The sequence below is a fragment of the Papaver somniferum genome, chromosome 10 (genome assembly GCF_003573695.1).
Source record: "Papaver somniferum cultivar HN1 chromosome 10, ASM357369v1, whole genome shotgun sequence".
In the NCBI taxonomy this organism is placed as follows: domain Eukaryota; kingdom Viridiplantae; phylum Streptophyta; class Magnoliopsida; order Ranunculales; family Papaveraceae; genus Papaver; species Papaver somniferum.
This window is the reverse complement of record NC_039367.1, coordinates 141,144,377-141,171,945: the sequence shown is the minus strand read 5'-3', so window position 1 is coordinate 141,171,945 and position 27,569 is coordinate 141,144,377. Positions and strand designations below refer to the sequence as shown.

At 39.8% G+C, this 27,569-nt stretch overlaps 2 protein-coding genes across 2 annotated transcripts; both read left to right on the top strand.

Annotated features, from left to right (window-relative positions):
• The first annotated feature begins 13,121 nt into the window (after positions 1-13,121).
• Positions 13,122-14,249, top strand: LOC113316354. Its single transcript, XM_026564553.1, has one exon. The coding sequence runs from the start codon at positions 13,122-13,124 to the stop codon at positions 14,247-14,249; it is 1,128 nt and encodes a 375-aa protein (XP_026420338.1).
• A 7,432-nt stretch (positions 14,250-21,681) lies between these two features.
• LOC113316353 (G2/mitotic-specific cyclin-2-like) lies at positions 21,682-25,492 on the top strand. Its single transcript, XM_026564552.1, has 10 exons — positions 21,682-21,749; positions 21,840-21,912; positions 22,042-22,122; positions 22,257-22,334; positions 22,650-22,703; positions 22,936-22,989; positions 24,415-24,504; positions 24,594-24,853; positions 24,932-25,162; positions 25,429-25,492. The coding sequence occupies exons 1-10, from the start codon at positions 21,682-21,684 to the stop codon at positions 25,490-25,492; spliced, it is 1,053 nt and encodes a 350-aa protein (XP_026420337.1).
• The last annotated feature ends 2,077 nt before the right edge of the window (positions 25,493-27,569 follow it).

Genomic DNA, 27,569 nt, shown 5'->3' with positions numbered 1-27,569 from the left:
AGCTGCTAGGACGATCCTAAAGCCCAACTGGGCTTGTGCAACTAAAAGGGGACTAAAAGCCTATTTTTGGGCTTCCCTCCAAAAACAAGTAAGCCTAACCCATGAGTTAACCCACTTGGGCCTCATTTAAATTCAAATTTGGGCTTGTAATAATTATTTAATTATTTATTTGGGATTGTAATAATTTTTATTTTTATTTTCTTTTTTTTTTTATTTGGGATGTAATATTTTTTTTTTTTTTTTGTTTTTCTTTATTTTTCTTTTTTTCTTTTATGGGTTTGTTTAATTATTATTATTGTTTTTATTTTCTTTTATGAGTTGTGATAATTTATGCTAGGTTTAGTTCAAAATTTTCAAAGCCCAAATTTTTAAACCAAAAACAAAACCCTTCTTTAAACCAAAACCCATTCAAAACCAAATCTTCATAACCCTTGGGCCAAATTGTTTCCGATTGCTCTGTCTGACCAACATGTTAGTTAAGGTACCTACTAGGACATGATTGTGACCTACAGAGACCAGACAAACAGACTTGTTAGAATTAACCCAGACGAACCTATCGAAATTCTAAGTTCTGAGGGAGACAGTCCAGATCAACCAGAAACAATGGGAGAACCCGTACCCTCAAGGATTATATGTACCCAACTAGAGCCAGTCAACCTTCTTGTATTTGCTGCCCGAGGCTAATGGCCATTATGAGCTGAAATCAGCACAATACAGATGCTTCCTATTTTTAGAGGTGTTGAGAATGAAAACCCTACCACCACGTGAGAGAATTCGAGGAAATTTGTGGAACTCTGCGTTTCACTCAAATGACCGACGAAACCCTGAAGTTAAGGCTTTTTCCTTTCTCCCTGAAAGATAAGGCAAAGGCCTGGCTCTATGCTTTACAGCCTCAATCCATCATGACATGGGATGACCTCATAAAGGAGTTTTTCAAAAAGTTTTTCCCGAACCACAAGACTGCGACAATTCGTCAAAGTCTGAATAGCTTTGTGCAATTAGAAGGTGAGACCTTAGCTAGATACCTGGAGAGATTCAATGAATTATTGCTCCAATGTCCCCATCATGGTTTTGAAAAATGGAGACTTGTGCAAATTTTGTATGAAGGTCTAGATGTGTCCACCCGAACAACGGTTGAGTCGATGTGTAATGGTCTATTCGTAGATAAAACTGCTGACGCGTCTTGGGACTTCTTATTGAAGTAGCTGAAAAGACGCAACAGTGGGAATCCATCCGTGAAACCAGAAAGACTACATCCGAAGCAAAGGCTTTTAGGATTGAAGCGGATTTTGAGGGTAGAGCAAACATGGCATCAATAGTTAGGAGATTAGAAGAGTTAGAACTACATAAAAATTCAAAACCTTCCACCACTACTCTCCGAGAACATGTCGCTTCATCTGTTTGTGCTGCTTGTAACGACCCCAACCATCAATTCCAAAATTGTCCAGATTTGCTTGCAGTCCAGGAGTCTAGGCTTGAACAGGCACATGCCATGTTTCAAAACCAGAGCATAACCCTTATTCACAGACCTACAATCCAGGATGGAGAAACCACCCTAACTTTTCATGGTCAAAAGGACCCACTCAAGGAGGACCATCTCAACCCAATCAAGCTATCAGAGCTATCAAACAATCAGGGATATCAGAACAATCAAGGTTATCAACACCCGAGAAACCCTCAACAACAATCAAACTCTCAACAACAATCATATCCTCAACACAATACCGACAAGAGATTGTCCACCTAGAGGAAATGTTCCAGAGTTTGATGCAAAGTCAGAAAAATCTAGATCAAAAGATGGATCAAATATGTGAGAGAGAAAAGGGTAAACTTCCGAGCCAACCCCAACAAAATCCAAAGAGGATATTTCAAACAGGCACAACATCCTGCACTGAAACCTCACCTGATCAAATCCATGCCATTACCACCCTCCGAAGTGGTAAAGTCATCGAGAACAACGTGGCGAACCTAATGAGTCTGATACAAATTCCACGTTGTCTCCACAACCCCAGAAAACCAAAGAATCTGAGCAAGTTGGAAAATCTGACAATTCTACTGCTGTGAATGTCCCTTTGCCAACTCATCTTCCTGTTGCTCCATTTCCTCAAAGATTGATCTATCAACAGAAAAGTACCCATTACAATGAGATGTTAGATCTGTTCAAGAGAGTCAACATCAACATTCCTTTTCTTGAAGCAATCAAGCAAATCCCTGCTTATGCCAAATTCCTCAAAGACTTGTGTACTCAAAAGCGCAAGCTCAATGTGCAAAAACGTGCTTTCTTAGCTGAGCAGGTGAGTTCCATCATTCTGAACAAAACTCCACCCAAGTTTAGGGATCCAGGATGTCCAACAATTTCTTGCACTATAGGAGAACACACGGTCAATAAAGCGTTATTAGACCTAGGTGCAAGTGTTAACCTACTGCCATATTCTGTTTATGAGCAGTTAGGTCTTGGGGAGTTGAAACCAACATCTATCACTCTACAACTGGCAGACCGATCTGTCAAGATTCCTCGTGGAGTGGTCGGAAGATGTTTTGATCAAGGTTGACAAATTCTATTTTCCCGTAGACTTCATTGTCTTAGACACTCAACCTGTACAAAACCCAGACTGTCACATTCCTGTCATCTTAGGACGTCCTTTCTTGGCTACGTCCAACGCGATCATCAACTGTCGGAATGGAGTGTTAAATGTCTTTTGGTAACATGACGGTAGAATTGAATGTGTTCGATATTAGTCAACAACCTGTGAATCTTGATGATGATGTGCATGAAGTTAATATGATTGAAGGATTAATGCAAGATTCGTTGACTAACATTCTATCCGTCGACCCCTTTCAAGCATGTATGGAGAACTTTAACCCTGATTCTATGATGATGCATACTGTAGTGACGTCCTATCTCTGCTCGAATCTGTACCTCAAATGGACGTCACTGAAAGGAAATATGAAGTGGAACCACCCCTATCTCTGATTCCAAGCTTATTCCATCCATTGTTGAGCCACCCAAGCTTGAATTGAAAACATTGCCTAGTACGTTGAAGTACGCATTCCTAGGTTCTTCTGATACTTTACCTGTCATTATTTCATCATGTTTAGACACGGAACAGGAAAGTAAGCTTTTAGAAGTACTTAAGGAACACAAAGAGGCCTTAGGATGGACCATCTCAGATCTCAAAGGAATTAGTCCCACCATTTGCATGCACCACATTAACCTTGAAGAGAATGCCAAACCATCGAGGGAAATGCAAAGGAGACTTAATCCTAACATGAGAGATGTAGTCAAAGGAGAGATCCTGAAACTACTTGATGCGGGTATCATATACCCAATTCCCGATAGCAAATGGGTTAGTCCCATTCAAGTTGTGCCTAAGAAGTCAGGCATTACTGTTTTCAGAACGAATGAATTAGTCCCTACTCGTACAACCACAGGATGGCGAGTATGCATCGACTACAGGAAGTTGAACACAGTAACAAGGAAGGATCACTTCCCGCTCCCTTTCATTGACCAAATGCTAGAACGTGTGTCTGGACACAGTCACTACTGTTTTCTAGATGGCTTTTCCGGTTATAACCAAATTCACATTGCTCCGGAAGATCAGGAAAAAACTACATTCACGTGTCCATTTGGGACGTTTGCTTATAGACGTATGCCCTTCGGGTTGTGTAATGCACCTGCTACTTTTCAGCGTTGCATGATGAGCATTTTTTCTGACTGATAGATAGTTTTCTCGAGATCTTTATGGATGATTTCTCTGTTTTCGGTTCTGTTTTGACGAGTGTTTGAAGCATCTTGCCCTCGTGATATCCAGATGTAAAGAAAAGAACCTTGTTCTAAATTGGGAAAAATGCCATTTTATGGTGAATTCAGGAATAGTTCTAGGACACATCATCTCAGAAAGGAATTGAAGTGGATAAAGCTAAAGTTGACCTCATTCAACATCTACCACAACCTTGCTCTGTGAAGGAGATCAGATCATTTCTAGGTCATGCTGGTTTTTACCGGCGATTCATCAAAGATTTCAGCAAAATCTCCAGACCTCTGTGCAGTCTTCTCTCCAAAGATGTTGCCTTCAATTTCGATGCTGCCTGTGTGAAGGCATGGGAGGAATTAAAAACCCTTCTCACCACCGCTCCTATAGTCCGACCACCCGATTGGAAGCTTCCGTTCGAACTATGTGTGATGCCTCTGATTATGCTGTTGGTGCTGTTTTAGGACAGCGAGTTGATAGACTACCATATGTGATATACTATGCTAGCAAAACCCTTAATGATGCCCAACTCAATTATTCAACTACCGAGAAGGAATTGCTTGCCGTCGTTTTCGCATTAGACAAGTTTAGATCTTATCTGATAGGGTCTAAGATCATATATCACAGACCATGCGGCTTTGAAGTATCTTCTTTCCAAGAAGGATGCTAAAGCTCGCCTTATTCGATGGATACTCTTATTACAGGAATTCGATCTCGAAATCCGTGATAAGAAAGGTTGTGAGAATGTGGTTGCTGATCATTTGTCTAGATTAACTTTAGAGTCTATTGATGTTGAGCTGATTAGAGAATCATTCCCAGATGAACAGCTGATGTCTATCTCAGACCTTCCTTGGTTTGCTGATATTGTTAACTACCTCGCTACAGGTAGGATGCCCTCACGTTGGTCGAGACAAGACCGCTCTAAATTCCTGGCTGAAGTCAAACATTTCCTTTGGGATGACCCATATTTGTTTAAGTACTGTCCAGACCAAATCATTAGGAGATGTGTCCCCAACACTGAACAGAAAGATGTGATATCTTTCTGTCATGACCAAGCATGTGGAGGCCATTTCAGTGCCAAGAAAACTGCTGCAAAGATCTTGCAGTGTGGATTCTATTGGCCATCATTGTTCAAGGATTGCCATGATTATTGTGTTGCTTGTGAACGCTGTCAAAAGCTAGGAAGCATTTCGAGGAGAAACATGATGCCATTGAACCCCATTTTGATTGTGGAGATTTTTGATGTTTGGGGGATAGACTTCATGGGTCCATTTCCCATGTCTGACAGCAAGTTGTACATCCTAGTCGCAGTTGATTACGTTTCTAAGTGGGTAGAAGCCATAGCAACCAGAACAAATGACCACAAGGTGGTACTTTCATTTCTAAAGGAGAACATATTTTCACGTTTTGGTACCCCTAGAGCTATCATCAGTGACGGCGGTTCACATTTTCGTAACAAGTACTTTGAGTCTTTAGTACGCAAGTATGGCATAACTCACAAGGTTGCTACTCTCGTACCCACCACCCTCAGACTAGTGGACAAGTGGAAGTGTCTAATAGGGAAATTAAGCACATTCTGGAGAAGACGGTCAACCCGTCCAGGAAAGATTGGTCATTGAGATTGAATGATGCTTTGTGGGCCTATAGAACAGCTTATAAGACACCAATTGGCATGTCCCCCTATCGTCTAGTGTATGGAAAGCCGTGCCATCTACCTGTGGAATTAGAACATCGTGCCTACTGGGCAATCAAAGAGCTGAACTTTCTCTGGACGAAGCTGGAATTCAAAGGAAACTTCAACTCAACGAGTTGGAAGAATTGAGAAATGAGGCTTATGACAGTGCCAAGCTGTACAAGCAAAGATGAAGATATTTCATGATAAGCGTATTCTGCGCAAATCCTTCACTCCTGGTCAGAAAGTCTTGCTGTATGACTCCCGATTACATCTTTTTCCAGGAAAACTGCGTTCCAGATGGAAGGGTCCGTACCTAGTACGCACAGTTTTTCCTCATGGAGCTGTAGAGTGGAGGATGTCTCCAACAAGAACGTTTTCAAAGTCAACGGGCAGAGATTAAAGCCATTCCTTGAGCCATTTCCACCCGACATTGAAACAACCACCTGGAGGACCCAGTCTATGTGGACTAAACTGGTCCACTCTTTCCCTAAATAACCAAAGTTTTCCAAATGTTTCCCTAAAAACCAAAATTTTTCGTTTTCCCATCAAAACCAAATTTTCCCAACAAAACCAAATTTTTTCCAAAAAGTCCAATCCCATTAAAAACCAAATTTTCTTGTAGATAATGTGTTAGTTAAATTTCCTTTTGTATATATTTTGTGCTCATCCATTGTGACTGCTAATATGATGGATTTTTGCCTTGAATAACGGAGTTTTAATCGAGCTACCCGTACAATCGGGTATTCTCTCTCCTTTTACTCTACTCAGCATGTTCCTCTTCATATATTGTTTTATAATTCTTTCCATATTTTGAAACATTGAGGACAATGTTTAGTTTAGGTTTGGGGGTATAGAGTAGATACCATGATAATTTGCTATAATTGAAAAAAAACTCCTTCTTTTTGAAAAAAAAAAAAAAAAAAAAAAAAAAAAAAATTCAAAAAAAAAATCAAAATTCAAAAAAAAATTAAAAAATGAAAAATCATAAAAATGGAGCTCATTTACCTTGAAATGTTGACTCTTGTGCAAATATGTAAAATTATTAGGAGTCTTAGTCTAGATATTTAGGCACCCTGATTCTAGCACAATTCACATAGTGATAAGAAATTTGCACGCGCACGATCTACCAATACATGTATGGCCTCGATCTTCAAGGTGTTTGATAGGAAGTTACGATTGCCAATCACTTTAGAATACTGAACGAAACTTGACTAGCTTGTTCTTTGGTTGGTTGGGATAGAAGGTGGAGGTTACATTAAGAAAGACAACCATCGAATTTAACTGGGTGCATCAAAAAGGGCTACCTCTTGCAAAGTGTCATGTAATTTTTGTTTCCTTTTGTATATGTATCAAAAGTGTTTCCTTAAAAAAAAAAAAAAAAAAAAAAAAAAAAAAAAAAAAAAACGATGTATATCAGAAAAAAAAAAAAAAAAAAAAAAAAGAAAAAAAAATCAAAAAACAAAAAATCAAGTATTTATCAATTCCATCATCTCTTGTTCCAAAAATAAAAAGAATAGTCAATGTAAATAAGAGTCATGTAAATAGTCATTTTGTTTTTTGTAATAAGCAAGGAGGGTGTATGCCATTGATGTACAACGCGAGTAATTGTGAAATACCTCCAACTCATTCACAATTCTCGTAAAGTCCGGACAGCTAGCTAGATTTCGACCTCAGTTCTTAGCCTGAGAAACTATCTCTTGGTGATTAGTAGTCATGACTTCAGATCTTTCTTTACACATGTGTAGATACACTTTACACTCTTATCACATGTCTTTTTTGTTATCAGTGCTAGGATTGTGCCTTCGATAGCTAGATTGACATCTCCATTTTGCTGTGAGCTTAACTGTTTTGCACATGTCACATTTGATGGAATCTGAGCTTATATTTTGTCCTAGGTTTTGTAGGCACACTGGTAAACCTTCACGAGACTTCAACTCGTCCACTAGGGACACTTAGTGGTTTAAAAGGCTTAGTGCATACGCTAAATGCATTCGAGAGACCAGCGACAGTGGTATAGTTAGGATTTCCTTAGTTTTGTTTTACTTGAGGACAAGTAAAATTCAGGTTTGGGGGTATTTGATGAGTGCCAAATATGTATATATTTATCCCTTTTTGTTGGCATTTTAACTCATCTTTTATGCATTAATTCTACATTTTATCCCATATTCTGTATTTTCATTGTTTTCAAGAATAAATATTTTTATTAATTAATTTTGCATTTTTAGGTAATAAATAAAGTTCGGATGAGTCGCGGAGCGAAAAGAGCAGAAAAGTAGTGAAAAGCCGGGAGAAATTACGCAAGGAAGCCGCGAAGAATGGTGCGCACAACCTCATTTTCTACACACAAAAGCGCCTCCGTTCTCAGCCGTCAGATCAGTTCCCAGAAGCATCCGATGGTCGCTCCTTCATAGAGCATCAAAATCTGAAGTCTCTGCCAAGCACCACAGCGCTGAAATTCCAAGCCTTCAGATTAGATGGTAGTTGAATCCAACGGTCGCTCCCTTGCTGTTCATCAACGTTTGATATCTCCGCCTTACACTACACACCTAACCCCATCTAGAGCCGTTAACTTCGTTGTATCAAAAAATCTGACGGTCTCTACAATCTTCACTTCACATCACCGTCCGATCTATCTACCAGCTTCGCATCCAGTGACTCAGCGTCACAGAACATCAAGATTGGATGAAGCCGCCTCACACCCTAGCGACCGAACCTCCACCTAACCAAACACCCTTCTCTCCCAAACCATCGAACCCTTTCTTCTCCGCCATTACCCTGCTGCAGAACCACCTTCTTCACCTGCCGCACCACCATCATCACCACCTCTCCCTGACGCCCCCAAATCACTCCACTAATTTCTCCCCAACTCTATTCTACCTAAACCCATCACGTACCATCTCTTTAATCATCATTTACAACCTCAATTTCTCATCTCTCTGCCTGAAACCCTAGGTGAGAAATTGGTGATATAAGATGATTAAAGCATCAATTGGAGCTCGAGAGGAACGAGAAGAAGCAGAGAAGATTGGGTCGACGAGATGGAGCGAGTATCTCATCAACAGTAGGTAAATCAATTTCACCAAACCCTAGTTCTACTGACTTTGGGGAAAATTGGGAAAAACCAAAATTATGTGTATTGGGTATAAAGGGGTTTGGGTGAAGGGTGTAGAAGACTATTTTTTACCTCTCTGGACTAGCCAGTAGAGAATTTGCTAAAATTTTATGAATTTCAATTTCAGTGTTCTTCTCAGTTAACAGTTGCAAGTTGCTTATGTGTTGAATTATCTGATATGTTGCTAGTTATGTATGAATATCTATGTATGTAGATGTTTGTCACTTCATGGTTAGCATGAGCTAATCATCTTCAGGCCAAGGCTCAGTGAAGCCTTGTGCACTGTCAAGTGTGAATGAGCTAGATAGTTCTTCCCTGCTGTGTTTAGATTGTGCAAATGAGAGATGTCAATGCTCATAGAGCCTGTGATTGGCTGTACTGTCAAAAGACAGCCAATGCTAGGGGTAGACTAGTGAGCAAGTTGGTGTTCTTTCATTTCTAGTTGTATGCTTAGGATTGAACTTAACCTAGACCATGTCACTTGATTAGGATACAAGGTGGATCATATGCTTTGGCTTGCCCACCACTTCTCTTTTAATCAATCTTAATTTCAGTCACTTTTAATTTCAGTCTTGTATGCTTGTATCACCTGTTACTTTTCTTGCCTTTCATTTTCTTGCATTTTATAACTATTGTGCACTGAAGTCAGTGCACTGAACACAATCCTGCCTCTTGCCCTTGGCTGCCAAGCCTTGGTTGTTTGTTGCTTTTCTTAACTGCTTCTTTATTGCCTTTCCCTGCATTTTTGGTTCTTTGCTTATCTTTCCCTGCTTTGGTTCTTAGCCTGCTTCTCTATTGCCTTACCTTGTGTTCTTATTTCTCTGCCTGAAACCTTGCCTGCCCTTAGCTTATTACACATCTTAGTTAGGAAAACTTCTCATATGCTCCTCTCCCTGTGGACAAACCCCTATTCACTCTTTTACTACAAATATTGACCTTGTATACTTGCAAGTGTATTGTGTGCATCTTAATCATCACACCAATACATACATGCGATATTATAGGATGGAAATTTCTCATATCGCTCACTTCACAATGTAAGCGAAATGATAAGAGGCAAAATGTAGGAATGAAATATCGCACATATCAATAACTATGCGAAGTAAGGATTATCTGATGTAAGCGAGGGTTATCGCACATGGCAAAGTTGAAGTGACGTATTGGATGATGTCAGCAAAGTCACGAGTAAAGTGTGATGATCCATGCGAAGTATAAGCTGTGCGAGAATGAGTGAGTATACATGAGCAAATGTAACGCACAGTGATTCCGAAAATAATGCGTCTCTTAGCTGTCATCCATTATGAGGAATCCTATATAAAGGAAAGAAGTCATCACATAGAGGAGATATCTTTTAGTGTGTGTTAGACAAGAAACTAGGAGTGATAAAATTTATTTGGAGAGCAAGTAAAGTCATTGTAATCCTTTGTGTCCAATTAAAACCTTGATAATAAATAAAAGAATTCATTATGATTACTTAGGTTATTGTTTAGATACATTGGGGTGTGGTTGTAGGTTTTCCTGCAACTACACCTTGGAGCTCTTATTGTTTGTTTATCATAATTAATAACTCACCATAAGGAGCATATGGTGAACGAACTGTAAAACCAACCAAGAACAAAAAAAAAACCTTTTTGGACAATGATCAGTCGTATACGGAACCATGCGACCAGTCACTGAATGTCATGTGACCATCGACAAAAATAAGGACAATAATGACTAGACGCGCTAAAAAAAGTGTTGATTAGTATGTTCGAAATATGTGTGTTGGGAGATCCTCTAGACACAAGAATGACTAGACGCGCTAAAACGCGCACCATTTTTCTTTGTCCAAATGTTGTCCATCAGTTCAGTTATACGTAATCTAGATCTTAGAATATAGAATCGATGGCTAAATACGATGTGTTGACTATGAATTAGTACGACAGAAGTGTTTTCGGATCCTATCTAACGCAAAGCTTGGAGACAGCTCACGAATTAGAGCGTTATAGCATTGCACCAAGGAGAAAAAAAATCCGAAAGAAAACACGGTAAGAGCTTCTCCAATGGTCATGTGGTCATATGTATGTGGGTAAAATACCCGACGGCCACGTTTCAGCATCTTAAGGGATGAACATCTGATGAGGTGATAAAGTAGGAGCACCGAATCATCCTCCAAAAGGTATTTTTGTCTCAGTCGAGGCAACTGCACCAGCGCCACATGAATGACGCGTGTAGATAAAGATCTAATATGCTCATACGGTCAAGTCTAAAAAGCGAGATCGCATTTAATGAAGGATCAGAACAAGACGTGGGTAGTTCCGCATCGTGATAAGAGACTCGGCGATCCATACTACGACCCAGAGCACCAAGTTCTCCATAGAAGGCCAAAAAGATCCAAGAGAAGGAGAGACATCTCGGATGGAGAACCCAGTGAGCCATCGTAAGAAGTAGTATGGATGTCAGCCCGAGGAAACCAGAGCGAGGGAAGACATCCCACCGAGTTCGGACGACCACACCACCACGAGTTTAGTTAGCCTATTAATACCAGTCCATGTAACAGGAGATGGACAACGGATGTAACGTTTTTAGATGGTCTTTCTATAGAGAATTCCTGAGAGAGATCTAGATAGAGAGAAACTGAGAAATCTAGAAGAGATCTGTAACAATTTCAAGGGTAAGACCTTATAATCAATAAGAAAACATCTTCTTCTCCGTGGACGAAGGTCTTCATGGACGAACCACGTTATATGCTTGTGTTCATCTTTACTTTTCATGTTATTTACATCTTGTTCATCTTTGATCTTGTATGTTTAAGTAGTTTTTAGTCTTTAATTTCACTTGGGTGTAGTAGTCAGAAAATATGCAACTACATTTTGGCGCTAGAAACAGGGAGGTATGAAGATATAATCTACCTCCCTAGTAAAATCACTATAGTTTTAACCATCTCCATAATATTTCTGTTGAGATGAATGAGTAGAGTTCGGACTCAAACTCGATATTCACGATATTGGTAGTCTAGAAGAACCTCAGGATTAACAGATCTGTGACTTTAATGAATTTTTTCAAAAGATTTTTTCGTTATTATAAAGATTTTTTCATCTTCCTCAAGAAGCTCAGGAGAGTTGTAGATTGGAGTAAACATGGAGTTTCAAACACTTCGGTTCTCAAACGATCTCCTCCATGAAAGAGTTGGGAAGATTTGCAAGTCAGTAAACTACATAAGGAAGAAATCACCTTATGAGAGTTGAAAAGACAACTTTTTCGTGATGTTCATCATCAAACTCAACAAAGTCCAAGATCTCCTTCTTAAGAAGCTAAATCTAAGTCAAGGGGAATGATTAATGAGTACATAATCGTTCATCAAACTCTAAGTTTGTTTATAATCAAAAGTCAAAAGACGATAAGATATGTTTCCTAGAATGGGAAAACGCACTCAATCATCCTGATAAGATTCTTTTCCTAAAAACAGGAGGCGTAATGATGGAGTTATTTCCTCGAAAAGAGAGGACTGGAAAAACATCTTTCCCTCCGTCATTAATACCTCACGCTTGAAATGAATGTTTTGACATTTTCATATGTTTCCAAAAATTTACTGCAAAGTCTCCCTGTACTAAACTGTCTAGTCTGAACTATAAATCAGTAATTGCACGTGACCTGCAAACTTAGGGTCCCACTTTTCTAGAGAAAAGACAAATTAAGTATTATTGCATATGTTGCAGGGGAAGGTAATAGTTACGAGACGATCCGCTCATACGAGCCAAGGTGAAAATGGTGGAGCCCAAACAGAAGGACTCGACGATATAAAGCAAGGAGAAGCTCTGATCCCAGGCGAGGGACAACCCGATGACCAATATCGGGAAGGACTGACTGACAATTCTAGATCCGAAGGCGAGGGAAACCCCTTCGACAAGAATAATGATATCCATCTTACTCAACCAGGAGGGTTGAACCACTTGCCAAGGCGAGTATCCAGCTCCGAGGACAAGAAGAGTAATCCTTCTGACCTCGCCGAAGCTAATATTGCTATAGCATCCATCCTGAAAGCTCAAGAGGCTCGGCATGAAAGATTGGTGAAACTCGAAAGGTGAAACAAGAAGTTAGAATGAAGGAACTGCAGACTAAGACGAAAGGCCAAGAAGAAGGTGTCACTCTTTACTATTGAGGAAATTCCGGAGGAAGAAATCCCCCTTGAAAATTTGCAAGATGATGAACGAATTGATATCCCAGACACCTCTAACGAGGAAACAACAGATCGCTTCCCCAAGGGAAGCCGAGGTATACCCGATCACGAGGGAAGTCCCTCTAAATGTTCATCATATGTTGACCCAAAACATCGCGAGATAAAAGACGAATCGACGAAGTAAAAACTAACTGTCAGGCCGAGAATCTCGCATCTACCAACCCTTGGATAAGGGGGTACTCGAGGTCAACTCGTTCCAAGATTGTGTCATACGTTGAGCAGTCATATGATGACTCGGGGCGGTCAAGGCGTCACTACATCAAACCCTCTTTCTAACCCGAGAGAGCTGTGGGAAGAAGAAAGAAGGCCGAAACGAGGCGAAGCGACGACGAGCTCCAAGAACGAGTCAACAGGATCGAAGCCATGTGTAGAGAAAAAGCAGGAAAACATGAGAACCATAAACTAGCGGTAGTCTTGCGAGAAGTAGGTGAATCACCCCTTTGTCAAAATCTACTGAGATTGACATTTCCAAGGAAAAGATCTTTGCCAACGTTTGCATCCCCGTTCATTGGAACAGGAGACGCAGTTGAGCAATTAAGGACTTATCGCATGACACTCACCCAATGGGACCATTATGATATGGTGTTGTGCAAGTTTTTTCCTGCTAGCCTAAAAGATGAATCCCTATTATGGTACAACAATCTGCACAAGGGCCCAGTTCAGTCATTTGACCACCATCTATCCGAGCTATTTTTAGAGACGTACATTCACAATAGTCGAATCCGACCTGAAGTTGACGCGTTGTTCCAAATATCGAGAGGGACGAACGTGTCACTCCGTTCCTTAGTCACACGATGGAGGAAGCTATGCGCCGGGATTGGAAATGTCCCCGAAGACTATGCAACCTTGGGCTTTAAAAACAGTCTTAGAAAGACGGACCCACTCTTTGTCCGTATGCATGAGGGCATGCCAAAGAATCTGGGTAAACTAAGAGTAATCCAAGAAGACTATGTTGCCTTGGAGGAACTCCAAGACGGAACTTATAACAAAATGGTGAAAGGAACCAACGTGGTAGAACCACAGAACCTTCCATCCCAAGAAGCAGGGCGATCCAATGGTGGTCCAACCCAGTTCGATAAACATCGGACTGGAGGATGGGAAGGAAGAGATCAGACCCAACAAAAGAAGGGGAAGTTTATAGACCCTGTCTATAGGAATCTAAACACACCAATCTCAGAGATCCTCAAGAAGATCGACGGACAACACACAATTACCTACCCATGGAATAGAGGTCAGCAACCAGAACGAACTAAAAATCGGTCTGACTTCTGTGAATTCCATCAATTCCACAGCCACACAACGGATTCGTGTAGGGACCTAAAGAAGGTATTGCAAGACATGGTCAATGAAGGCAAGATGCAAGAATATGTGGTGCAACCAGCAGCTCCACCAACAACTGAGGCACCCATACTTCGCGTGGAGATACCTCGCGAGGCGCAGTATTTAGGCTGCAACACCATCTCACGCTCGGAGATTACCTCCCCTGTGTGAGAAGTAAACATTACTGGAAGAATACACAAGCGAGACTTTAAAGGCGATGAAGTCTACAGTGTAGCCAGAGAACCTGCAATGGAGGAATGGATGAAATTTCCTATCAGCTTTTCAGCCTCGGAAGCAGTGGAAGGAGGACATAATCACAACGATCCTCTTGTGGTCACGATGGCCATCACACTCCCGAATGCGAGGGCGAGGTAGTAAAAAACAAAGCGCTACCATGGGCAATGCCCAAAAATCTAATTGATGGTGGCAGCTCTGTGGAGATATTGTTTTAAGAAACATTCAAACAAATGGGCCTCAAAGAAGAGTGCCTCGTACCATCTACATACAACATATTTGGCTTTAACGGGTCGTCCACTCGCCCAAGAGGGAAGATAACACTAGAGATCCGAGTGGGAAGAATCCTTACCCTAAACACATTCTGCATGGTAGACGTGTTGTCACCCTACACAACCATTATCGGACGATCCTGGATACATGTAATCAAAGGAATGACCTCCACATATCATCAAAGGCTAAGATTCCCAACACCTGACGGAGTGGAAGAAATCATTGGAGACTCTGGCGAGGCAAAGTACTGTTACAAGATGGATGTGCAAAACGGCAAGAACAAAATGAATTCCCCAAAGGCAAAAGAAAGGAGAGCTAGAGGCATCAATATCCCAGCCGAGACCCATGACTACATGGAAATAAGCGATGCACCGACACACTCTCCTGGCACCCAAGCCTCGTGCAACACCGTGGCCTCGAAGCCGGTAGCACGACTCTTATAGCAATCACAGGACCTCCCCAAGGAGGGAGAAGTCATACCTCGTACTCACACTGAGATCGAGGGTTGTCCTAAAAACAAAACAACATACACCGGCACCCAAAACATCTTGAAGAATTCCCCCTACAACAGCTCACAGAAGTTTGCTGACATAAGTACTGCGCCTATAAGTGCCTTACTATCTTTCATAGATTGTTACTCAGGTTACAACCACCGCATTAGCAAGGATAGCATGCAGACGTACCTTGAACGAACAAAGACGCCCATCCTAGATGACTTTGCACTAAACCCCTAGCCACTCATCAAAAAGGCGACAACAGCTCCTAAGCCCAATCAGACTAGGGAAAAACAACTCACTGACGGAAAGGTCTCCTTCACAAGTTTGGCTACAGACAAAAGCCCAACTACCACTACAAACTAATGAGAAGCATTAGCAGACTCCTGACATCACACGACCCATGAAGGTTGATGTTTAGCACGTTCATATTTGAGGAAAGGGCCATGAGCCCCTACTTGTAAGAAGGTTATGAAACCTCCCTCGAAATGTACTAAGGGTTTACACCCTCTTTTGAAATTAATAAAACTACTCTTTTTGACTATTACTTGTCTAAATTTTAAATTCAAATTTATATTCTAGGTCATAATATTTATTTTATTATTTTTTCCTATCTATTTTACATACATTTAGGACTAGTCATATCATATTTGAATTTCTAACATGCACATCAAACAGATGAAATCATTATGGCATGGTGCTGGCCACACCCCATTCTACAAAACAATACGGGGGAAACAATCCTCAGTTACCTTCTACGGACTAGACCCAAGGTAACATCGTCACGATCATGATATCGACCGATACCCTGTTTCAACAGGAGATACTCATTCTTGCGAACACGCTCCAACATCTAACCCAAAAGAGCAAAAGCTCAACAACGATCTCTAAGCAAAAACAAACGAAGGCTAAATGAAAGTTGTTATAACCTCAGTCCAAACAACGTAAGAGATAGCATAACCAATTAAGGAATTGATCACTCCTCGGATATGTTACCCAGAGTTGGACCAGCAGATTGCAATCAAAACTCTTTCATAATCCAAAGCATGATAAAGCATCATACAAAAAAACATGGCAGTTGCCAGACAGCAATGTTAAATACCAATTAACAGCAAAGTTAAAGCGCCTCCCACATACGAGGACTTACCACAAAAACAACAATGTTACGCCTCCCACAATTGAGGACTTTCGAACAAAAGACGAAACTGTTTCCAAAAAGGAGCAAGTAAACCAACCAATTTATGTCCAAACATAAGAAACCAAAAGCAAGAAAGGAGCAAATTCAGGCATGTCCATCGCCTGGAGCCTCTTGCTCAACATATCCCTCGCCCTCGACGATAGCAGCATCCTGTACGGGCTCGACAACTGGCGGAGGGACATCGATGTTCGCAGCAACAACTCGTTGGCGTTCTCGGGGGACAACATCCTTGCATGCCTTTGTTATCTTAACCTTGTACTGCGCATGAAGATTGGCCAGGATCTTAGCTCTATCGGCATGAACGACAACCAATTATTCTTCATGGATATTAACCAATTCATCAAGCTCCTGATCAAGGATACGCCTAGCCGATCTTTCTTCCTCCAATTTCTTCTCCAACTCATCCTTTTGTTTGCAAATCTCTACAACACAAAAGCAAAGACGATTAGCCCACAAAACATATTTAGCATAACACAATGCACAACTTAACATGAAAATAACCTTCGGTTTCATGCAAAACAGTGGTTATGTTCTGATCTAAACGGGACTTCTCGGTATCTAGAGCAATAAGCCTTGCTTCTGAAGGAGTCACAGCCGCCTCGCTTTGAGGACAAGATAAGATATGCCTATCGCGCTCCTTATCCGAAGCGATATAATCTCGCTTGAGATGTCTCAATGTCTCCTTGTCTTCCTCCGCCTGTAATATGATAGGCCTATGATCGCACTTCCAGTTAATAAGCTCATCCTTCTGAGCTTGAAGTATCTTGATATCATCTAAACGCTTCACGACTATCTTCTTTTCCTTGTCCAGCAAATGGCGTAGCTCCACAATACGATTCCGATGAACATCAACATCTTTTTGCAACAACACCTTTTCTTTTTCTAAGGAGTCAATCTTACACTGATGCGAACTCACATCAAGTCTAATCTCACTACATTCTCTACCATGCTTACGGCGAGCATCTTCTAACTTCTCCTCCAATCTCTTGACCATCACTACCAATACAGGGACTCATTCAAAAGTCTAAACCCTACCATGGAGATGCAATACTAAGAAGAAAAGAGGTAGATAAATACCTTCCAAATCCTTCTTATCTTGGCGAAACGCCAATGCTTCTTCCTTAGCCAGTTGCAGTACAGTACGAAGCAATTGAGCCTCCTGTTCAGCAGCTTTGGCTCTCCTTCCAGCAGCACGAGCTTTGGTGATAAGTCCAATTCTAAGATTGTTTCTCTAAATATAACAACCAACACTACTAGTCAAGACTGGGGAAAAACGAAAAAATAATAAAAGTACGCCAAGGAGCAAAAGCTTTTAATCACATACCGATAATACAAGCTGCTGCTGTGAAGCCCTATCCAAGGAATCCTGTATGTGATCCTTCTCCTCTTCGCTAAGTAGAGCATACTTATCCGAGATTATCATAGCCATGAACTCGGAGCCGCCACTAAACAGACGCACAGAAGGAATGTTGGACGGACCCGCAGAGGTAGAAGGAAACCCACTAGCAAAGATACTTGGTATTCTCGGAGAACCAAAATTTCTCGGAGCCAAACTTTGACCACCCCCTGCTCCCTTGCCACCAACAACAGCACTCGCCTGTGGCAGACTCATCTCCGATCCAAAAGCAGCGTCAGGATCGATCGGATCAGCCAGCAGAGCTTGGTCAAGATCATTCAATAACGAATCAGTAACATCTAACACTTAGTCCTCACCAGGGCATCAATATCAACTTCCATTGCATTCTCAAGTGCACTAGCATTTGATGTCCCGGCACCATCAGTCAACCTCATCCTCTTCCAAAAACACAACAAACCTCGGCCGCTAAGGAAAAAAACAGGGGCAAGGTATATATATATACGTCAAAATACAAGACAAGTATTTTTTACCTTAGCATCCTCGCCAGCCCGAGCAGACTGGGACAACCGCCTACGAGGGACGTTCCATTTGATCTCCCAGGTCCTATAAGCAAGCAGATGAGCATGCATCTCAGTAATGCAAGGAAGAACGTTACCAAGATCATCCCAACCATAAATATAATGACCCTTAACTCGGATAGGAGAAAGAGGCCGTTTAGGGTCGTGGGTCTTACGAAGCGTGCGGTTAGTAGCAAACTTTGGATCCAAATCGGACAAGTACGTAATATCTCGAGCGCTCTTCCGAGATCTAGAGACTCCAACACCAAAACCATCATAGGTGTCGGACTGAAGACACCAATATTTCTCCACAAAGGTTTCAGGAGTCTATAAACCCTTTTGTTTAGGATCGAACCAATTCAACTCGTAACGAGTAACTTTTCCTTGGCTTCGGCGATTACACTCTCGGGCAATCCTGTAGAAGTTACCATTGGGATGATTGATGGCTCGCTGAGGATCAAGCAGGCACAGTACCTCGTACTGGAAAGTATTCAATGGACAGTATAGGGGAAGACGAAGGCCGGCGTCAAGTTGGCCCACTGAGACAATGATCTCATCGGGCCCACAGGGGTTCGCCGCCAGAAGATCCCTTGAAATAACGCCATGTTGCTTCTCGTTAGTGGCGTAAGAAATCTCGAATCGTTGAAGATGGTTTCTAACCCTCGCCGATTCAAGAAACTCATCGTCAGACGGGCCGACGAAACGCTCAGAACTAGGAGTTCTCATCGGAGCTTTTCCGGTACTGATGAAAACAAACAAAACCAGAAGGAAATAAGTTCAAACAGCTAACAAAGTAAAGAAAAACCGAAACTAACATACGTATACCAGCAAGAATTTCCGGATAAAATGGCGGAAAAGCCTCACAACTGGAGCAAAAGCAGGAGTTATCAGTCAAAAATGACAAAGATAACTTTAAAGCCCAAAAAGGGAAAGGAAAAATGATAAGAATCGTTGATACCAACAAAATCGCATGATTACAGAAGAATCGATGGAAACCATCGGAGAAAGCAAAAAGAGATACAAAAGCAGAGGGACCATACCGTCTTGAAGCTCGAGATGGAGATTTCCTTCCATACATCGTGAGTCTCTTTAAGGGAGACAAGAAGTAAAGGAGAAACAGCAACAGACAAAGAAGAGAAAGAATGAAAAAATTCTGAACTCTGAAAAAGGTATTAAAGGCGACATTCTCTCCTCCCAATAGATTTTATAAGAAACCAAAGGACCACCAACCGTCGCCTCAAGTACGATGGGTAAAAGCACATTAAAGATGCAGACGTGGCGTAAGCCAGGGACGTGGCGGAAAAGGTGCGACGATTACCAAGTTTTCTTCCCATCATGCCCTCGGCAAGTTGCAAAGAAAAGGAGAAAAATGTGTGGGTAAAATACCCGACGGCCACGTTTCAGCATCTTAAGGGATGAACATCTGATGAGCTGATAAGGTAGGAGCACCGAATCATCCTCCAAAAGGTAGTTTTTTCTCAGTCGAGGAAACTGTACCAACGCCACATGACTGACGCGTGTAGATAAAGATCTAATTTGCTCAGACGGTCAAGTCTAAAAAGCAAGACCGGATTTAATGAAGGATAAGAACAAGACGCGGGTAGTTCCGCATCGTGATGAGAGACTCGACGATCCATACTACGACCCAGAGCACCAGGTTCTCCACAGAAGGCCAGCACGATCCAGGAGAAGGCGAGACAACTCGGAGGGAGAACCCAGCGATCCATCATAAGAAGTAGTATGGATGTCATCCCGAGGAAACCAGAGCGATGGAAGACAGCCCACAAAGTTCGGACGACCACATCACCACGAGTTTAGTTGGCCTATAGATACCAGTCCATGTACTAGGAGATGGACAACGGATGTAACGATTTTAGATGGTCTTTCTACAGAGAATTCCTGAGAGAAATCTAGATAGAGAGAAAGTGAGAAATCTAGAAGAGATCTGTAACACTTTCAAGGGTAAGACCTTATAATCAATAAGACAACATCTTCTTCTCCGTGGACGTAGGTCTTCATGGCCGAACCACGTTATATCACTAGTGGAAAACAGATTTTTAACCAGTTCCTAGGCTTCATGAAAACCACTGCTACTCGGCTGACGTAACTAGAGATGCTGTGAGGAACAGTTGTTTTATAAAAACTTGTCTCTGGCACAACAGTTCTTTTAAGGGGCATTTTTGTAAAAATATAGAGTTTTAAGAACCACTGTGAGAGTAAATAGTTTCTATAGCACGAAAATTCTGTCCCCCCAAACTTTATCTATCTTTATCTCTTTCTAGTCTAACCTCTGCGCCTCTCTCTTCCATCTTCGTTATCTCTTCGAACAAAGATCAAACTGCAACTACCAAACCCCAACCCTGTAATCCCTCTTCTCTTTTCCATTCACTCACCACCACAGCTACCAATCTACCACCTTCATCAGCCCGAGCACACCATATTTTCTTCTTCTGCATCTCCATTCACTCACCACCAGCAACTTAATAATACCCAAAATTCCTAAACCCAAATCTCATCCCCGAAGTTTCAGACTTTGAATAACACCAAAAAAAAAATCCGCATTTCTTTTACAACCCTAGAATCTGCAGCAGTTTCATTTTTGTCTTCATCTCTGAAAAATTCTAGGGAATGCTCAGAATTTTTTTATTAACTTTGAATAAAAAATTGATACAAGTCTTGAAGAATAAAAAGAAAAACGAATTTATTTTCTGGGTTCGTGAAGATCGGAGGAGAAATTGATTGAATCATGTTGGATGTCTGTTGTAAGATTTTTTGATTTTGATTGGTAGTTTGACTTGTTTTTAGTAGATCTAGTTTGTTCGATGTAATTTTTGCGAAAGAATTTGGATTCATTGTTTGTTTATATGTTGAATTTCACATATTTTAGTTCTTTATATGATTTCAATTGTATTTGTTGATAATAACTGTATTTGGTCATGTTGTTCAGCTTCAAGTTCAGATCCATGATTCGGTCATGTTGTTTATTTATTTAGTGTTCATTTGGTATGACAATTTCTGATTTTTGGATTTTCAAGTATGTCAATTTGGTATTGTAAGATTTGGGTTGTTGCTTATATTTCATTTTTTTCATCAAAATATCTGAATTCTATGATTCACAAAGTAATTTGCAGAAAAAGGATTCATCTTTATTAGCTTCTAAGGTTCTCCATGGATTAAGATATATGTGTGTCATCTACTTAGATTGAAGTGGCTGAATTTCTATACAGACATTAGCAAATGATGTTTCTTGTTAAGTGTAGTAGATTTTAGGTATCATTGCATAAATTCATTAGAATCTGTATTACAAGATTTGGATGAATAGATTTTGAATTAGATTGGAGGATTGTCGGTTTCCCCAGGCAGCAGTGATAGATGACTTTTGAACTAATAAATGATCTTTATTTTGCATGTTTTTGATCTACAGCTGATGCTCTTGGGGTTATTTACACCAGCTTGAACTCACCACAACAGCTAACAAGATGAATTCCACATGGTAGCGATCCTTTTGGAGGGAATTGGAAAGGTGTTACCTGCACTGGCTCATTTTGTTACTAATTTGTAAGTAATCTTCAACCTTTTCTTTTTATATTTTTTATTAGTATTATTGGTGTACTGAATTTATCTTTGTTTTGCTTTAGTTTAAATCAGAAAAATACCAGGTCTTCAACTAAATGCAAAAGTAGGATACAATTTGCAAGATTTAACTTCACTTGAAGGAGCTGTAAGCACTGTCGACCAAATCTATGTGTCCTTTTACATGACTACCCTACGAGGTTATATATAAGAAAGATACAATCCAAAGGTTTGAATCATTTTAGCATTCAATTATGTTCTGTGATATGGTTTTTAGGATGTTTCTTACGATATATGGCCGTCTTGTATAAGTTTTTGGAGCATCACCGTAAAGATCTACAGAGTCATTGTTGTTTTGGTTTGTGATATGCTTGTTTTTTGCCTTGGCCAACTCTTTTCAGAACTAATGCAGCTTCTTATTATGTTTGTTAGGTACTTGTGTTTCATATTGATGGAGTTGGTTGATACACTTACCTTGATCCTCTTTGGTAGGAAGGGATGATAAGCAAGCCTGTCTTCATGGGAGACATTGTGACCTACGAATTCACTTACTTGAATTCCCTAGACATGGTGCGTAACCTATGAATCCCTTGGTTTGTCCCTTAAGAAATACGTTGTCAGTTAATATGTATAGTTTAGGCTGAGGATTGGTAAGTGATTCATTAGTTGATCACAGACCTATCCCAATTTTTATTGCACATTCTGAGTTCCCCCAGTATAATAACAAATTTAAGACCAAAGGAATCAAGTTTTGTTAAATATTATTTCTTCTTTTTGTGTAACTAGGCGTGCTTTGCCTAATTTAATGGATGAGATTAGGTGAAGTTACTTACCATGTGTAAGCAAATGGGGCTTAGACTAACACTTGTTTTTTTTATAATATAGGCTATGTGGGCATTTGAGAATGTTGACGGTGCTTCACCTAAGTGTCGAAATCTTGTTCTTGGCCATGGGGCCTTGATTACTTTGTTAATTAAATCAAATGAGCATGCCAAACTTTCTACGCTGAGAAATTCCAACTGGACTGTCTAAATTTTTTTGGGGCAAGCCACAACCATCATTTGAACAGGTATAAGTCGCCGGTTATCACTACTGTTAGGTTGGTTTATGGTATCCTGCTTGTCATCCCTAATAGATATCAATTTTCTTTGTTGGTGAATTCCTTGTGCAGACAAAGCCTGCACTCCCTGCTCTTGAGCGTCTTATCAATTTCACTGATGAACAAGTACTTACAGATGACTTTTAGGCCCTTTCCTATCTGTCTGACGGTAGAAATGACAAAATTCAAGTTGTTATTGAAGTTGGTGCCTACTGCAGTATCACTTTATTGTATTATGTTTCTAGACTCCGCCATATGTACACATGGTATATAATTTTTAAAGAAATTTTCTTTTGTAGTCACCCATCTCCTACTGTACTCAATCATCCCCTATGCACGGTTGGAAATATTGTTACTTGAGATGATCGTCACACCCAGGTATATATCAATCCTTATGGAATGTGATGAACTGTTATATGTAAATGGTTTTTGTTTATGTTGGCTTATGTTTTTTTTTATGTTTTCTATCTAGTGTATCTTTGAACTTCAAGCACTTTCCTACCTCATGAACCTGTTGATTCAGTACCATTAAAAGCATCAAGAAAGAAGCTTGCTGGACTATCTCAAACATTATTGCCGAAAATAAAAGTTTGTTTGAATGCAAGCCTTCTGTGAAATAAGCTTGATGTACTGTCTCAAACATTACTGCCTGAAACAATGACCAGATTCAGGTAGTGTTTATTATGTTTTTAAGGTGGATTCTAAATAGAAATGTTGTATTTGTCCTTCCTGCAATTTCTGACAATTGCTCTAACGGGATATGCTTTCATTTCAGAATTTTTGTAGTCGGTTATAAGAGAATGATATTATTGGACCTCTAATAGATCTGCTTCAAACTGCTGAATTTAATATAAAAAAGGAGGCTGCTTGGGCAAATCTCAAATGCAACTTCTGGAGGATCCATGAGAATATCAAGTACGTATTCATTCAATTTTTCTTGGGTTCAGTAGGTTTTTTCTCTGGTTTAGTTCTTACTTGATGAGTTTAATTGAATCTTGAATCTTAATGCGTGATAGGTACTTCGTGGCTCAAGGCTGTATCCAACCTCGGTGCGATTTTTTGTATAGAAATCATGGGATCTGTGACAAAAATCCTTCCGTTGTTGTGCATAGACCAATTACAAGAAAGATTGCTACTCAAATTTCTAACCAAAACCAACCTTGTCAAGTGGTAATTCGTTTCTCTTAGAACCAAAATGTTGCCCAGTAATCTCTTTGTTTAGATGTGATATACGAAATAGATTGGTTTTCCTTAGGTTTATTTTGGTGTAGCATTGTCTGATTTTCCTACTCCATTTACTCAAAGTGCACATACTCCATTTACTCAAAGTGCACATTTGAGAATCAAGTGCTAGTCTTACTTGCTTTAGTGACATTCTTCAATCTGAATACCTTCAAATGCTTTGCCTAACTGTTCCAATTGAGAGTGTACTTTACCTTTACTTTCTTTATTGCTGAAATCCCCAAAACTTCAAAAGTAAGAATGCAAAAGTAAGATAGGGTAGACTTGTAAAGCCTGAGGTAACTTGACTGAACCTTGCCTGTTTTGCAGAATTCTAGCTGTGTATCTCCCAACTATATGGTTCAGCAATCCGACATCAATGAGAAGATGAGGGTCATCCTAGTTGATTGGTTAATCGAGGTATACGAAATTTTGACATGATTTTCTATCTCCTAGAAAGGGTAAACAAAACATATGCTAAGCATCCTTCTTGGTTTGAATCTTGACAGGTGCATTATAAATTTGAGATCATGGATGAGACATTATTCCTTATAGTTAACATTATAGACAGATTCTTAGCCCACCAAATTGTGGAACGAAAGAAACTTCAGTTGGTTGGAGTTACAGCTATGCTTTTAGCATGCAAGTATGAGGAAGTTTCAGTACCGGTTGTAGATGATCTTATTCTAATTTCTGACAAGGCTTATACAAGGAAGCAAGTTCTTGCTATGGTAAATGTTTCACTTATAAGTCATATATCTCTTATCAAGTGTGTTTAGTTTTTCCCAGTTTCGATTTGTGAATCTAACACTGCAGAAACATGTTTAGCATCCTTAGTTTTACCCAGTTTCGACATTGTGATTCCAACACTGCATAAACATGTCTGCATTTTGAACCAGCTTGAACTTCTCTCCTTTTTCTTGATCGAGCTATCCTTGGTTGATCATGACATGCTTAGGTTACCACCATCTCTGTTAGCTGCTGCAGCCATCTACACTGCTCAGTTTACTCTTAACAGGACTAGACATTGGAGTAAGACCACAGAGTGGCATTCATATTACTCAGAAGATCAATTACAGTAAGTGATAACTTCTTCCTGAACACACCGAATTCCTTGTTTTTTCTTTGGACATTCGACAGGTAGTGCCATTGTTATGAATGTACACATTTAGCCGACATTTATGATTGTTTTTTCTTACGAGAAGCTAGTTAAATGTTATTAATTTTAATATATTGGGGTTTATCTCATGGTAGACATCGTCCAGATATCAGATTCGTATTTTTTCTCCTAATTGAGAAACCATTTGTACTCCCCACTAAATATATACATTTTTTTAATCAAAGGATGGTTGCAGGTGGTTCTGGACTCGGAAAAGTGATGTTGTGGAACATACAGACTCCCTTGTAGTGGGATTGGGAGAATTTAGTCATGTTCAGTGGGAAAGTAAATGAAATTCCTAAGGCTTCGCAGCAACCTTTTGACTGGGGTGTTGAAGGAGACGGCGGGGGAAATTGATAACGAGTCTTTTTGTTCTCCGCCTGGTGGTGGGAGAGATGGTGCTAGTGGTGGTGGTCATTCTGGGTATGATTTGGGAAATAGGTCTTCGTCTAAAAATACTATATCAGCATCTATTGATTCTTCAGGGAAAGTAGGAAGTAGTAAATCCAAGTTTAACTTTCACACAGTTGAAGATTTGAGATAGTTGAAATTGTAAATTGAATTCACTATTCAATAAATTCACTATTCCATACAAAATGAGTTTAAAGTCGCTATTATATTCAGTTTCGAAGTCATTATTAATTAATTCCCGTTTTTAGTTTTTGATTCAGTTGAATCAGCTTTGGATTCAGCTGAATCAATATCAATTTTTTTTATGAAATATCATTAAAAAACTACTGTTTCTGTCAGTTTTTGTCGATCTACTGTTAAAGAAAGTAGTTTTTTTTAAAGAATTCAACTTTTTCCAGACACAGTCGATTTGGAAAAAAACCACTTCTAGAATGCAGCTGATGGACACAGTCGTTTTTCGTGATATTACTTCATGTCCTGAGAGTAGTTTAACTTCCATTTTCCACTAGTGTATGCTTGTGTTCATCTTTACTTTTCATGCTATTTACATCTTGTTCATCTTTGATCTTGTATGTTTAAGTAGTTTTTAGTCTTTAATTTCACTTGGATGTAGTAGTCAGAAAATATGCAACTACAATATATGGCATTGTGGGAAGACATCCTGTATCCTATTTCGCAACTAATGTTCCTAAATATAAGGAATAAAAAAGGGTTATTTGGTTTTTGGTATTTACATTTTGTCCAATGTTAGTGTTCGATCTAACATTTGTCCAATTTAGAGTTTGATACTTAAAAATGACGTTGACCCTCGTTGACGTTAATGACCCGTCTTTAATTAATTTTGTGTAATTTATTAATGGAGTTTACAAGTGTACCCGTAATGTGGGCCTAAGATCTAACGTTCTCAAAAATTCAATCACTGCCTACGGTCCAGATCCAAGAGTTCCTAAATAATTTTATATTACCAACCAGCCTCATTTCACGCATCATAATAATTTTAGTTTTTCTCTTCCACTGGTTTCCTTTGCGGCATTTACTTCCATCGCCATTAATACCAAAACACAAGCTTGATCGTGTAAAGTCGCAGACGCCATTTAAATTCTCAGTTAGCCCCATTTTCTGTTCTTTCTCACAATCATCACTAAAAAGCACCTATATGTTTTCTTTCTTCCCCAATTAATTCCCTAATCACCCAGTAACAAGATCGATTTACTCAGCCAACTAAACTTGAAAATCACCTCTGCAAATTAGAACAAATACAAAAAAGATTAATCTCAAAGATCAAAAACCCTATTACCACAACTCAGTAAAGATGTATAAATAAGTTGATGGTTAATTAATTTGGGGATCTGTAAACCCTAACAAAGAAATTGAAGGTAATTTTGGGATCTGAAAATCCCCAATGGTTTGACAAGAGAAGAAGTAATAAGAACAATATTTTATAAAGATCTTTGTTGGTTTTTATTGTAAGAATTGAAGCGGTGATAAGTTTAATTGCATGGGTGGTGGTGCTGGTAATTTACGGTTCTTGGATGGGGGTGAATCTTTTTGATTTTGGTGTTTGTATAGTTTGTTAGAACAGGCGTAGCAATAGAAGTCTGAAACGGCGGAAGAATGGCTAGAAGATTAGAAACTGAAAATGGTGGTGGTAGCGGTGATGGGTATGGATATTGCTACTGAAGCGGTTGAAGAATGGTGAGAAGATAGAGACGGAAAGTGGTGGCGGCGGCGGTGATAGTTTTGGAGAAGATGAGAAGATGGGTTCTCAAAATTATGGGATAAATATTAGGAAAGAGAGGTTATAATAGTCAATTCGCTTAAGAATTCTAATTTATTTTCTATTTTATTGTATTATTTTCTTTTTCTAATAGAAAGTTAGTATTTAACTGGGTCAACTAAAGTCAATGTTATTTTC